General features: G+C 46.5%; 1 protein-coding gene across 2 annotated transcripts in view; it reads left to right on the forward strand.

The window, feature by feature from the left end:
- The first annotated feature begins 501 nt into the window (after positions 1-501).
- The window catches only part of CPA4 (carboxypeptidase A4), a 30,799-nt gene continuing 16,484 nt past the window's right edge, over positions 502-14,816 (forward strand). The window contains exons 1-7 of one of the 2 annotated variants that reach the window (XM_025380625.1): positions 502-616; positions 5,811-5,892; positions 6,345-6,479; positions 7,871-7,969; positions 11,551-11,652; positions 12,891-12,995; positions 13,876-13,986. In XM_025380625.1, coding sequence (XP_025236410.1) covers positions 549-616; positions 5,811-5,892; positions 6,345-6,479; positions 7,871-7,969; positions 11,551-11,652; positions 12,891-12,995; positions 13,876-13,986 — 702 coding nt within the window. In that variant the 5' untranslated portion in view covers positions 502-548. The remainder of the gene's footprint in view (positions 617-5,810; positions 5,893-6,344; positions 6,480-7,870; positions 7,970-11,550; positions 11,653-12,890; positions 12,996-13,875; positions 13,987-14,816) is intronic. The other variant, XM_025380626.1, reaches the window with a different exon arrangement.

Below are 14,816 nucleotides of genomic sequence, written 5' to 3' on the forward strand. Positions count from 1 at the left end.
ATACAGTTCTATTTTGTTAGTGGGGTCATAAGAATTAGGCTTCAGATCCATAAAAGAGGCCACAAACCTCTTTCCTCATCCTGACCTGCCCTGGTGAAATTCTCTGGCAGGGCTTGTCAAGCATGTGGTCTTGGAGCCAGCTCAGGGTTGCTTTGATAGTCTTAACTTTTCTGTTTTTTTATTCTAGAGGTAACTCTATGCCAGGTTTATAATCTGACCTCTCCTATCAGGATAAATTCCATCCAACACTGTGGAACTTTCTTATTCACTGAAAAAACACTATTTAAATGCCAAGTGATGAGCAATATGGTACCCTTGGCACAGACTTTTTCAGCTCCTGGAGCAAGTTCCTGACCTTGTAAATGGAGAGGCTCAACCTTTATCACTTGAAAGGAATGGGAGAGGCATTGGTGAGGCCTGCCTGTCACACTGTCAGAGTTGCAAGGGTGGTTGGGAATCGCATTAGCATTTTTGAGGACTTGAGTCACTCTCAGACGCTTTATAAATACAGCTTGACTCAGCCACTGTATGACTGAGTCCCCGGGAACATGAGGTGGACACTGTTCATTGGGGCCCTCATTGGGTCCAGCATCTGTGACCGAGAAAAATTTTTTGGGTAAGTTCCTTTTGGACTTCTTCTTATTTGGTTATTTCAGAAATATGGGAGCCAAATGGAACTGAAAATGAATGGCTGATCATAGCTCACATGGAGGAAGGAAGCCTGGGCTCTTGTTCCAGCTTTGTCCCTGTGTCATCCTGGGCAAGTCCACTCTCTTCTCTGAGACCCAATTTCATCTGTGAAATCAGGACTAGATGATCACTGCAGTCTCTCCCCAGCTCCCTCATCTCCTGCCAGTTCTTTTTCTGCCTAGTTCTTATTTATAAGGTCAGTTCCAGGCATCTGCTTTCTTACTCCTACCTTATTAATTACTAAGAGTTACTGATTACTAAGAGCTACGTTATTAATTACTAAGAGTTACCGGTTACCAGAAATGGTTTGTTTCCAATTTCCGCCATGCTTAAAGGGAAACCCTGGGTCTCAAGCTTGTTGGTTTCACTTCTTTGCTAATGGCGAAGGCTTTGCAGAGCTGGTGCTTTCTCTTGATCTGTATGTAGTTCAATGCTCTACCCCTGAGCTATACCCCCTTCTGAGCTGGTGCTTTCTCACTGGCTTCTGGGACGTGGAGATTTCACAGGTCTTGCCTAGACACAGCTATGAAAATGACATGCAGAGACACATGCCTGTACCCCGTGTGTGTGTGTGCGCGCATGTGTGTGCACACACACACATGCTCAACACGCTTCACGCAGAATGCTTTGAGGTTTGCAGGGGAGAGGACATTCGGGTGGTAGGAGAGATAAAAGGGATACCATGGTGCCCTGTTAGAAGACTGAATTACAATAACTCATTACTGCATAATACTTTGCCATTTGCAAAGAGCTTTCATGTACATTATCTTTTGGATCACGCAACAACTTTGCCAGGCAGGGGTGTTATTTTCTTCCATTTAAGCATGAAAAAAAGTCAGCCTTGAAAATGTTAAGGAACACGCCCAAGGCCACTTAGTTGGGAAGCAGGGGAGCTGGAACTCTGAACGTAAGACTCTTTTTGCTGTAATACAAGTTCGTCTCGAAATAAAATCCTGTATCTCTTGGATCTATCTCTTAGTTTACTTTCTATTTTACTATCTGGCTAATGAGACTTTGGGGTTGTTTTCTGAGGTAATTACTTATATGAGATTGACTAATTTTTATGATGATGTCTTCTGTTCACACCTGTGTCTCTATTGCCAAACAGCTTAGAGGGGTTAGGCGTAGCAGGTGGCCAGGGATGATTTTCCCACAGGTGGCTCAGCAGTAGGTGTGTAGTGACTAGACTTACTGCCGTGTGGGCTGACGCATGGAACTGTCAGGCTCCCACTGCAGCTATTCATGTGACTGAAAGATCTCTATTTCGCAAGATACAGACCTCTCTTGCAATGCGGTGGGCACCTGGGCTGCGACAGCTGGGCCAGGCCCTAGAATGCTCTCTGCAGGAATTTTGCACAGAAAAAGCTGTGTGCCTGAGCTGACTGCAGATGGTTTTAACTGATAGTGTCATTCTCATCCCCAAATCTGTTCTCACGCCACAGTAGGAAACCTAGCAAAGGTAGTGGAATTCTTCCTGGGCCCTCTAGAGATGTCCCGGACACCCAGCTTTTAGAGCAAAGGGAACATTTAGAGCAAGGAGAAGCTGGCCTCTGAGCACTCGAGTGGTTGGGAAACCAGGCTCTGGATTGGCTGCTGAAGATAAGGATGATGGTTCTCCCCACCACCCACCACCCCTTCCACTTCCTTCTATCTGCCTCACCTATCTCCCCAGTCTCTCTTGCTTTACTGGAGTCTTCTGCCCTGGTCTTCAGAGATCTTCCGGATGGGACAATGGCCAGGATGCCTAGAGGAACCGGGCAGGCAGAGAACAGGAACCATTTGCAGAGCTGGTTATAGCATCAGCAGTAGTTGGCAGGCATCTAAGGGTTCTGTGAAACCATCTCTTAATATTATTTGTGGTGGCTGCTAAGCCTGGCTAGGGAGGCAGATGAGAAAGGCACAAAGAATGGGCCACTTGGCTGCCAGCATGGTGAAAGGGGAGGGATAGATGCTCAGTCACCAAAGTGAGGATTGACTGTCCAAAGCACAGATGCCTGTGAGGGTGAGGGAGCAGGGGTGCCAGCCATTGCACTGGCAGCATCCGGACGCCCTGGCTATTGGAGAGGATCGAGTTAAGAGGAGCTGCGAGAACACCTGTGTGGAGCAGGAGGGGCAGACATGGCCGCCTGTAAATCCCAACACATCCGACTCCTGGGCCAATCTTCCATCTTCAGAAAGAGCTCAAGTCTTTGAGTGAATATCCAGATAGTAGAGATAGGATGTGCTCTACCATCTTGAGTCTCATGAACTGACAAGGGTATTTTCCAAATACAGACAAGAACAGTGAGGGCAAGAAAAAGGCTGTTCTTCACATGGCACCCCTCAACGTCCTCCCTGCTTTCGGGTGTTGCTGTGCTTCTGTTCACAAGGATAATGCTACCGTCGGGTGCAGTGGCTCACACCTGTAATCCTAGCACTTTGGGAGGCCGAGGCAGGTGGATCACCTGAGGTCGGAAGTTTGAGACCAGCCTGACCAACATGGAGAAACCCCATCTCTGTTAAAAATACAAAATTAGCCAGGTGTGGAGGTGCATGCCTGTAATCCCAGGTACTCGGAGAATCACTTGAACCCAGGAGGTGGAGATTGCAGTGAGCTGAGATCGTGCTATTGCACTCCAGCCTGGGCAACAAGAGCAAAAACTTTGTCTGAAAAAAAAAAAAAAAGGATATTGCTACTCACTCCCACCACTGCCAATGTTCAGCACTATCTGAAGACTGTTAGGACTTTGCCTCCTCTGGTCCGGAAAAGCTTCATGGGTGATGTGAGTCGGTCCTAAAGATTAGATGGGACTAGATGGGCCTGACAGATGAGAAAAAGGATGGATTGCAGGCAGTGGGAACAGCATGTACAAAAGCATACAAAAGTACATAGTGAGTTTGGGCTGGGTCCGAGGTGGGGTGGAAGGGAGAAGTGAAGAAGAGACAGATGAAATGGGCTCCACTCTGCACCTGCTCTTCTGCCCTGCCGCTTTGCATGTTACAGATATTTCTTTGACCTCTGTAGCTTGGCTGATTAGAGCAGGATGAAATGGGTTTGCGGATTTAATCATCCTCAGGGCCAGGCAGAGACACGGTGTCCCATTGTCCTGGACTGTGCCCAGGAATGTGCACAAGTTTTGTTGTGAAGTCACCACTTTGGAAAAATGAAAACGCATGTGTTGGATGAATGCATAACATGATTTTCATACTCAAAGAGCTTCTTATTCTTATGTCTTCCTTTATTTTCTCCTCCTGTTCCTTCTTCCTCCCTTTCCTCTTTGTGATTGTTGTAGCCAGTGCTGTATTTTACACATGCCTAATTGTGCTAATAAATATGTCACCACACAAGATCTTTCTAGAAGCCCCAATTTTTTTTTTTTCTTTTGAGACAGGGTGTTGTTCTGTCAGCCAGACTGGAGTGTTGAACTCCTGGGCTCAAGCAATCCTCCTGCCTCAGTCTCCCGAGTATAGAATTGCCATTTTAAAGAGTGGCTGGCCTACAGCTGTGAACCACCACGCCCAGCTAACAGTTTTTCATTTTTTTTGTGGAGACAAAGTCTCACTATTTTGTGCAGGAGGATATTGACCTCCTGGCCTCAAGCAATTCCCTCACCTTGGTTTCCTGTAGCACTGGGATCACAAGTGTGAGCCACGGTGCCTGGCTCCATTCTGTCTTACATCGGTGCCTTTTTTTTCAAGGGTGCTTGCCGAGGTCGGGGAAAGATCAGGTTTGATGCCTCATCTTCCGAGGGCGGCAGGTTCAACTCTTGGCAAGCCTGTAGGGTTCAGACTGAGACCTGCCCACCCAGTGGTATCTCTTCAGGGCCCTCAGCAGTGCCCACAGGGTGCAGTTACCTGCTCCCCTCCAGGACCCTGTTGAGAAACGGAACCTTCGGCACTGGCATCTCCTCCTGGCCAGCCACCTGCAGCAGGAACGGCTCTGTAGTGGACCTTGACTCCTTGAGGCTGGCCTAGACCCACTGGAGAGCCCCTAGAACCTTCCAGAACCCAGCAAAACCCTGAAGGGCCATCTGGATGAAACCGGTTTTCGGCTGAGAAGCTGCCCCATGGGGCTGCACGCTCAGCTCCCGGTGACAGCCATTCACTCTCAACAGGTCCTTGAGTCACAGCGGCTCTCTTTGCATTCACTTGTGTCAAAGGGATGACGCAGTGACAGCATCGAGTGCGGATTCATTGGGGCCGTCACCTAGCAACAGCCTAATGGCTCCCCTGTCTCCCCCAGCCAGCTGAGAGCACAAAGGCAGCTTTTCAGGCCCCGCTTTCTCCCACCCACACACAGGACCTTGGGGGCCCGCTACCCCTGCCGCCGCTGCGGAAGCTAAATCACGTATATGAAGCAAGCTCAGGACAAACGACAAAGGGGACTGAGACTGGCCGGCCCCGTCTGTGTCCTTTAAGGGTACCCTCTCTCCCCGTGGGGAGGAGTGGATCCCAAATCCAGCCTCAGCACCATGGGCCATAGTCAGTTTCCACCCAAACGAGCCTTTGTATGGGGTTCTGGAGCTGGAAGGGACTGAGCGAGCACCAGCCTCGCCTGTGTTTTAAGAGGGCACAGCTCACCCTCCCAGCATGGAGATGCTGTTTTCTTTCCAGCACGGAGGTGCCGCCAGGGTTTCCGTCCTCAGCCCTGACAGTGAAGAAGTGCTTCTTTATGTCTTGAGTTAGCTTTGCGTGTAACTCAGGCACATTCCTTCCTGTAAAATATATATGTTTTTCATTATAAAGTAATATGACCACATTACAGAAAACAGATACAAGGGGGAAAAAAGTAAGTCATCCATAATCCCACGACCCGAACATAAGGGCTGTCAGCATTTGGTATATTTCCGCTGTCTGTTTTTCTTCCAATGCATCTGCTTTTTCCATACTTATAATCATGGCATACATACAATTTTGTGTCCTGCTCTTTCGCTTAATATTTCCCTTAAAGTTATGCCATAAGCACTTTTTCATAGTTGCCATGTAGCCTCATTTTTAATGGCCATACATTAAAACCAAAGACTAGACCATTTCCTTTCTTTCGACCTGGTTGCGTCTGGGATAGGAGGCTTGGGGTTTCTTTGCCAGCTGAAAGCTCATCATTATCTTTTGCTCTTTTTCTCTTTTTTCTTCTTCCCCAGGGACCAAGTTTTTAGGATTAATGTCAGAAATGGAGACGAGATCAGCAAATTGAGTCAACTAGTGAATTCAAACAACTTGAAGGTATCTGCTTCTTTTTAGCTCTCCTGAGTGTTTTCTAACTTTGGTAGGAGAAGACTCTTGCTCTACTGGTATTATTATTTTTATTTCTGAGGAGTCTCTGAATATAATCCCGTGTGAGTCCACTGGCCATTTACACAATTGAGGGGGCCAATGGGAGAAAGGGAGCACTGTAGTTGACATCACAGCTGTGGTGTCCTGGGAGAGGAGATGCTTGAACAGTATATGCCCCATCCTTCTAGCTGCCATCCATTTATGATGCTTGGTCTCTGCCAGATACTGCTTGTTGGGCAGGTCCGACCAGACACAATTGTGAAACGGGCAAACTTTGACCTTGGGCAGAGCCCAGCCTCTCAGGGATCACCCTGGCTTTTGGCAGTGTTCTAGAAGAATGAGCTAATTGTACTTTTTACCTGAACTGTCCTTTAACCTGGTTTCATTTCTGTTCCCTTCAGCTCGATGTCTGGAAATCTCTCTCCACCTTCAATCGGCCTGTGGATGTCCTGGTCCCATCTGTCAGTCTGCAGGCAGTTAAATCCTTCCTGAGATCCCAGGGCTTAGAGTATGCAGTGGCAATTGAGGACCTGCAGGTAGGTAGACTATGCCCCCTGCCTCCTGGTCTCGCATAGGACCAGGCAGCCAGTCCAGAGTAGACCGTAGTGATTTGCAAGTTCTGGTTTTATCCTTTTCTATTTTATGGATGAGGAAATGGAGGCAAATGGAAGTAAAGTGCAGTGACTTGTTAGAGGAACAACATTTTGTAGTAGAAAGGGCATAAATAGGCCAGGGAACCACACAGATTTGGATCCAAATCCTGATTTTGCTAACTACTAGTGCTGTGTGCTATGTCTTTGGACAAGTTATTAACCCGCTGAGCCTCCGTTTCTTCATCAGTAAAATGGTGATAGTGAGACCTTTGTCATGTGATTTGTTGAGAAGATTCAGGATTAAATGTATGTAAAATGTCTAACAGTGCCTGGCATATCCTAGATCTGCCATTAAGCCATAAGTCCCTCTTTCTTTTCTTCTTTGAAGTCAAGTGGCAAGAGCAGAGCAGGGGGAGGGTGTGGGGGACCCGCCACAGAGGCACCCTTGGAGACAGGGGGAATGTCATGGATAGCCCCAGCAGAGGGAACGCCATCCTCTGGCCTCACAACCTGTATCTGGCTCATGCTCTCTCCTTCACCGAGGTGGGTTATGGACTAATTGGTGATCTGGCCCGGGAGTTTCCTGATGGCATTAGCAGCTATGAGCTTATTAATCATCCTCACATGTCACAGACATCTGCCAGGAACCTTCAAAGTATGAGTGGTTATAAGAATTTCTTTGTTTCTGAATGGTTCCCCAAGCTGTGTATTTCAGAGGCACTGGATACCAGATGCGGGCTCATGTCTAGAGAGTTCATACTATAGAATAGCCAAAGAACACATATGTTGCTTCCAGGGAGTAAGTGGATTTTGAATGAGGCCATGTAAATTGGGCACCAAGAAGTAAAAATTTTTTTTTTTTTCCTGAGACGGAGTCTCTCTCTCTCACCAGGCTGGAGTATAGTGTGCAATCTTGGCTCACTGCAACCTCCAACTCGCTGGTTTAAGCAATTCTCCTGCCTCAGCCTCACTCCATGCCTGTAGCTGGGATTACAGGCATGCGTCACCACGCCCAGCTAATTTTTGTATTTTTAGTAGAGACAGGGTCTCACCATGTTGGCCAGGATGGTCTCGATCTGCTGACCTCGTGATCTGCCTGCCTCGGCCTCCCAAAGTGCTGGGATTATAGGCGTGAGCCACCGCGCCCAGCCAAGAAGTAAAATTTTATAAAGATATGAAAGAAATCTGACCCCCTTTTAAATCTTGACATTTGTGCTGCTTGATGGGCTGAAGGGGCCGCCATCTTGGCTGACCCATATGCCAAGATATGGCAGAAAAAACGTAAAACCTGTGTCTGCAGTGGATCACTTCACAACATTGCTGTGTGTTTTTAGGCCCTTTTAGACAATGAAGATGAAGAAATGCAACAGAATGAAGGGCAAGAACGGCGCAGTAATAACTTCAACTACGGGGCTTACCATTCCCTGAAAGCTGTAAGTGTTTCAGAGTGGGTTAAGATCAAGGTTCTCTGCCTCCTTAATTTTGTAACCTCTCTCCTTACTTCCAGGAGACATTAGTCTTCAGCACAGTATCCACTCACTGAAGGGCTAAGATGTGTACACTTCAATTCCTGTCTAATTCTTGGATTGCTTAACTCCTACCAGCACCTGAGTGTCATGAAATACAGCCTGGCTATTTCCTCCCTCAACCATCCTTCTTTCCTTAAGCAACTCCTTCAGAACACCATGAAAATAATTGCAATCATTTCTAGTCCTTGTAATTCAAACTTCTTCTACCCTACCATAACCCCTCTATTTTACTCACTCAGAATAAAATGTTACTTATTCCAGGCAAGTAGACAAGCGGCGATTTCCAAGGTTAACCAAATATTTCCACTCATTTATCATGACTACTTATAATGTATATAGTTGTTCCATCATGCATTTTGGTGCTGTGTTTAGTTAGGAACCACTTGATACAGATGGCTGACTTTCAAGGTAAGCCAAACCTTCAAATGAAAAACTTGAAGTAGAAAAATTTCCTGGGATACTGGAACTTAAGAAATCAAGAGAGGCTGTAGAATAGAACTGTACCATGAATGCAGTACAGTTCTCTTACAGCCCTCAGTGTCTCCATTCATCTGCAGACAACTAGCTCAGGAACACTCCCCCACATCTAAATTAGTGTTCCCTCTGGTGTACCTTAATACATGTTTTTCTTGATATACAGACATGGTGCTGTTGGCATGCATTTCACAAGGCGTGTACTTCAAGTTGTTTCTCTTCTTGAGGGAGGATTTCAAAGGTTGACTATTTCTTTCCCATGCTTGTCGGTTGCTTTGTTTATTGCATACACTTCCAACGGCTCTGACCCTTGATCCCTCTTGAGACCAGTGACATACATCTGCAAAACAGCTGGATAAAGTTAGGAGTTCAGTCTCAGGCCATGGACGAAAGCAGAGCTCAGAGCCCACACAGGGATCAAGCTCGTGACATAAGCCTCATGAACATGGGGCCCTCGCCAACTGAGCTAAATAGTTGCAAATGTCACCCAAGATCCTGGAGAGGCCATCGCCTCACCTGCCGGCTGCTGGAGGCTCACCATCTCTCACGTGCTCACCTCTGGTTTCTCTGGTTTGAGGCACCCTTTATAGCAATCTTGTCCTCACTGTGAAGCTCTCTGCTGTGGATAACTGTGCCACCACCATCCTAGCTCAGTCACATGCAGTTCTTCCTAAAAACAGCTTTTAAGAACTCGTATTCTAGGCTGGGCAAGGTGGCTCACACCTGTAATCCCAGCACTTTGGGAGGCCGAGGTGGGCAGATCACTTGAGGTCAGTAGTTCAGGACCAGCCTGGCTAACATGGTAAAACCCTGTCTCAACTAAAAAAAATACAAAAATTAGCCAGGCATTGTGGCAGGCACTTGTAGTCCCAGCTACTTGGGAAGCTGAGGCAGGAGAATCACTTGAAACTGGGAGGTGGAGGTTGCAATGAGCCAAAATCACACCACTGCACTCCAGCCTGGTCGACGGAGCCAGAGTCCGTCTCAAAAAAAAAAAAAAAAAAAAAAAAAAAAAAAAGCTCATACTGGATCATATAACTACTTAGGCTTTCTTAGGTCTCTAGTGGGAATTTCATGTTGGTCTCTGCCAGAGTTTCTGGTTCCAAAGCCATTGTCTGTGTTGTGGCAGTGGTGGACAGTGTGAATTTGCACCCCACACCTGGACACAGCTTGGTGTTTTGAAAGCAGTGAGTGTGGCCCAAGCAGTGAGTGTCTCCCAAGGCTCAAGGCAGCTATCCTTGCTTTTCCTCCACTCTCTAGGGTCAGTGGGTAGAATGGGTAGAATTTGTAGGCCCTTTTTGTGGCCCAAATTGCCCATTCCTAGCTCTCAGGTTCCAGCTCCTTGTGCCATGCTGGGTCCTATGGCTCCCCTCCTAGTCCAGGTTTGCCTAAGCCTGTAGCACCCAAGGCAGAGATGGTGTTCTGTGGCATCATCTCCCACCCTCTACCCTCCTAGTTAGTTCCTTCTTTGTTTCTGGCACCTACAATTTCCTCTTGTTTAGCTTTTTAACTTGGCTGTGAATCATTTTCCTTGTATTTTACCTGGTTTGCCTATGTATTTGGAGGTGGTTTCTTGCTTCTGCTCAGTCTACCATATCGACAGCAAGTCTGATAAACCCTTTAAGCTTGACTTTGTTCTATATTAATTACACATTTTCCCCTTCTGTATAGTTCCTTCTTCCAGTCTTAAGGCCGAAACAAATACATTTGTTTATTTTCTTTTGGCCCTCAAGTGGTTTGAAAACTAAGATGGATAAATTCTATTTAAATTGAACTTTTTTCCCGAAAGCAAATAAGGGTATTATTAGCCATTTATTTGCCTTTCTTCACTTGCACTCTCAAAGCCTTTAGATAAATTATCTCCAAAGCGGCACACATGTATCCACAGGGTATAAGCAAGATAGTCCACAGGGATGAAGGAAGAAACGATTACAACTTCTATTTATATTTCTACATATGTTTATGTTTATTATTAACACAACCATTTCAATTGTTTAATAATGCACACAGTATATTTGTATCATTGTGTGTGTGTGTGTGTACATATATATGGTGCATGCTAATTTTTTATTATTTTTGAGTAGAGAAAGTGATCACAGAATTTTAGAGAGTACTGGTTTAAGAGCTTTGGAGCTCTTTCTTTTTATTTTTTATTTTTCAGACAGGGCCTCACTCGTTGCCCAGGCTGGAGTGCAGTGGTGCATTCACAGCTCACTGTAGCCTAAACCTCCCAGGCTTGAATGAATCTCCCACCTCAGCTTCTCGAGTAGCTGGAACCACAGACACACGCCACCACAGCTGGCTATTTTTTTTTTTCATTATTTGTAGAGCTGGGGGGTCTCCTTACTTTGCCCAGGCTGCTCTCGAACTCCTGGGCTCAAGTAATTCTCCCACCTTGGTCTCCCAAAGTACTGGGATTATAGGCATGAGCCACTGCACCTGGCTTGTTTTTATTTTATTTTATTATTATTCTTAAATTTTAAAATTTCTTTCTTTTTTTAAGAATCTTATTCTTAAATTTTTAAATGTCTTTCCTCTTCCGTATTTTTTATGAACTATTTTTATTTTTCAATGTTTCTTATAGAGATGGCGTCTCACTATGTTGCCCAGGCTGTCTCAAACTCCTGGCCTCAAGCAATCCTGCCACCTCAGTCTCTCAGAGTGCTGGGATCACAGGCGTGAGTTACTGCGCCTGGCCCCTTGTCTTTGACTGTCCAGTCTAGTACAGTGGCAAAGGACACAGTGTTAGAGCAATATTGCAAAAGCCTCTCTACTCTAGTTTAGTGGACTACAATTTTGTGAACAAATAAAGTGTGCTACTCTCTAGAAAACTGCAGAAAAGGACTATTCAGGCAGTTCTCATACTCAGCATTTCCATGCTGATAATATGGTCAACTCCAAGATTAGAGTCCCGGAAGAGATAATTAAGACCAACAAAGTAAATCACAGATACCCAGCCAGAGCTGAGCAGATTTTTAAAATGTCCCTGGGTTCGCTCTTTCATGCTTCAGATTTACCACGAGATGGACAACATTGCCGCAGACTTTCCTGACCTGGTGAGGAGGGTGAAGATTGGACATTCGTTTGAAAACCGGCCGATGTATGTACTGAAGGTGAGGCCACAAGCATTTGGAAGGATCTCCTGGGTCCTCATGTCCAGGACCCAGCCTCAGACCTCTGAAAAGGGCAGCTTTTTGAACTCCTTGCCTTCAGGGAGGAAAGCGAGATCAGGACACGTTGTACCTGGGCTGGAATTTGGTCTGACAGAGTCCCCTGCTTTTGTCTAATGTAGGGGGAGTTAGAAGGAGCACATCTCATCCAAGTTTTGGCTGAAAGACAGGATCAGAGGGAGGCGATTAGTATTCCAGAAAGCTCTCAGATGGGACAGAGTCTTTTGCCTTCATTCTCACCTCTGTAAATAGCAGGACAAGTTGGGATGGGCCTGACTTCCATTCTGCTTGCAGGGGGTACTTATTGGAAAATCAACCTAGGAAGTGAATTCGAGGGTTGGTGTAATTTTAAGCACAGCCTCTGATCCTTGGCTGCACAAAGCCTAATTTCCAAATATTTCTAACAGATTCAAGACTATATTGGCAAAAGAGGTAAAGAACTATGATAATGACATAAATTACATAAAAATCCAGCTGAATGAATAAGAAGGAATTTGGGCATATAACCCATGGAACACTGAAGGTGCTAAGAATTTGCCAAACCCTCAGCTTCATGTAAGTCCCAAAGAACTCAGGCTTGTGGCACTAAGCAAATTACCAGTGGGAGAGGAGACCTGCCGCGGAGCTGGATAATTACATTTAAATATTTTGCCAATCTGATGGAGACCCTGGCTTCATTAGCACCAAGCTCTGACCCAAGGGAGCCCAACACTATGGCAAAGGCAGGAGCCAGGATTCATGACTGCCATTTACAAAGAGCTATAGCGAGCCCCGCTTCTTCTTAGTTTAAAACCAAATTCATTTATCTTATCGACCGAAACAGCCTGGTTTGTGTACCCTTGTGTCTCTCGCTGTTGGGATACCATTTGAGGTCTTTCAAGAGACATAAAATTATCTCTAATGGCACCAGCATCATAAAACACAGTAGCGATTGTTTCCCCCTCCCATTTACTCCGAATGCTGGAGAGGTTCAGGCTGCCTGGAGCTGCAGCTTGGCCCCGCAGCCAACCAATTAAGCTTCCTGGTCACGGATAAGCTCGATAAATAGATGGTGCCCTTAGGAACATTTGGTCTCTGAATTATCTTAAATGAATTAAATGAATGGGAGAGAGCTGGAGAGAGGAGAAGTGAGCAGAGATGTGGGCAGGCGGTCATTTTTGGGCCTTTTCTCCCTTCTGCAGTTCAGCACTGGGGAAGGCGCACGGCGGCCGGCCATTTGGCTGAATGCAGGCATCCATTCCCGAGAGTGGATCTCCCAGGCCACTGCAATCTGGACGGCAAGGAAGGTCATGTCGCCTGGTATTAGCCAAGAATGCTGATGGGCCCGGGGTGCCCCTGAAGCATGCCGTGTAGCTGGGCCTGGGTCACGAGGTGGGAGGGTGCTCTGCTAAGACCCAGTCGGCTGGGGGCCTTTTCAGAGTGGAGAAGCAAATGGTCAAAGCCCCTTGGTCAGCTCATTGCAGCCAAACGATTGCGTTCCTGCTGGTGCACAAGCTGATATGCAGCAGAGGTGGGCCTGAGCCTCTGAGCGCAGTCCACCCCACAGAAAGGGAGTGGAGCAACACCCAGCGGAGGCCCCACAGGCCCTTGGGGACCTCATTGCCATCTCCATCTCCTAGAAAGGCTGCTGGGAGGGCAGCTACTGAAGAGGCTGAGGCAGGAGAATCCCTTGAACCCAGGAGGTGGAGGTTGTGGTGAGCTGAGATCATGCTACTGCACTCCAGCCTGGGCAACAGAGCGAGACCCTGTCTTAAAAAAAAAAAAGAAAAAAAGAAAGAAAGAAAGGCTGCTGGGAGAGGAGGGTTGCATGTGGAGGACACATCTTCCCTCCCTCTTCATTGGAGGTTCAAATTCCTACAAACTATTACGATGTGTGACTCCCTCCTCCTGGAAGGAAGGAATAAAGCATGTACCCCAGGACTCACTGCAGTTGATGTCATTAGCAGCCATGTCCCCAGGCAGCTGTGTCTCTCCAGGATTTGAAGGGCTCAGAGGGCTTTGCAGAGAGCAAAGCCTTTGAGGGTGGCAGGGAGGCTTTTGAGGTTAGATGCTGTTCTAGGAGCATCCATTCTAGCTGGATGCCGGGCATCTTTAGAAGATACATGGTTCAGCCCTAATGACCCATCCTGCTATGGGATAGCTGACAAGCATATTGTCTCTGCTTAGATTGTATCTGATTACCAGAGGGATCCAGCTATCACCTCCATCTTGGAAAAAATGGATATTTTCTTGTTGCCTGTGGCCAATCCTGATGGATATGTGTATACTCAAACTCAAGTGAGTATTCCCAAATGGGCTGGGCTTGGAGACTGTCGAATTCCTTGCTTTGCCACTAATTGTCTGACCTTGGAGAGAATTACCACAAATGTGCACCTTATGAGCTTCCTTGCGATTTCTTCTTCTAGTCATCCTCAGAGCTGAGAATCACCAGGGGATATTTTTTCTTAGAGAAAATAGTCTAATGAACTCCCTATCATGGGTCTTAACAATGACCAACATTTTACCAATCTTCTTTTCATCTCTTACCCTCCCACACATTTTTTTTCCTGACGTGTTTAAAACAAATTCAACACATTATGTTATTTCACCCTAAACTAGTTTAGTATGCATCTCTAACTGATGATGGAAAACAAAAAACAAAAAACCAAAAAAACCTTAAAAAACCCCGTGGTGCTACTATCACTTTTAAAGGAATAATGGAAGTTCTTTCATATCATCTAACACCACCCTCAGTTATCTTAAAAATGGAGGTCGAGGCCGGGCGCGGTGGCTCACGCCTGTAATCCCAGCACTTTGGGAGGCCGAGGTGGGCGGATCATGAGGTCAGTAGATTGAGACCATCCTGGCTAACACGGTGAAACCCCGCCTCTGTTAAAAATACAAAACAATTAGCCAGGCACGGTGGTGGGCGCTTGTAGTCCCAGCTACTCGGGAGGCTGAGGCAGAATGGTGTGAACCCGGGAGGCGGAGCTTGCAGTGAGCCGAGATGGCAGCCACTGCACTCCAGCCTGGGTGACAGAGCGAGACTCCGTCTCCAAAAAAAAAAAAGTGTTTTTAAGAGTCAATTTGTTCAAGTGAGGACCCAACAAGGTCTGCGCATGCACGTG

Source organism: Theropithecus gelada, chromosome 3 (genome assembly GCF_003255815.1).
Source record: "Theropithecus gelada isolate Dixy chromosome 3, Tgel_1.0, whole genome shotgun sequence".
Taxonomy (NCBI): Eukaryota; Metazoa; Chordata; class Mammalia; order Primates; family Cercopithecidae; genus Theropithecus; species Theropithecus gelada.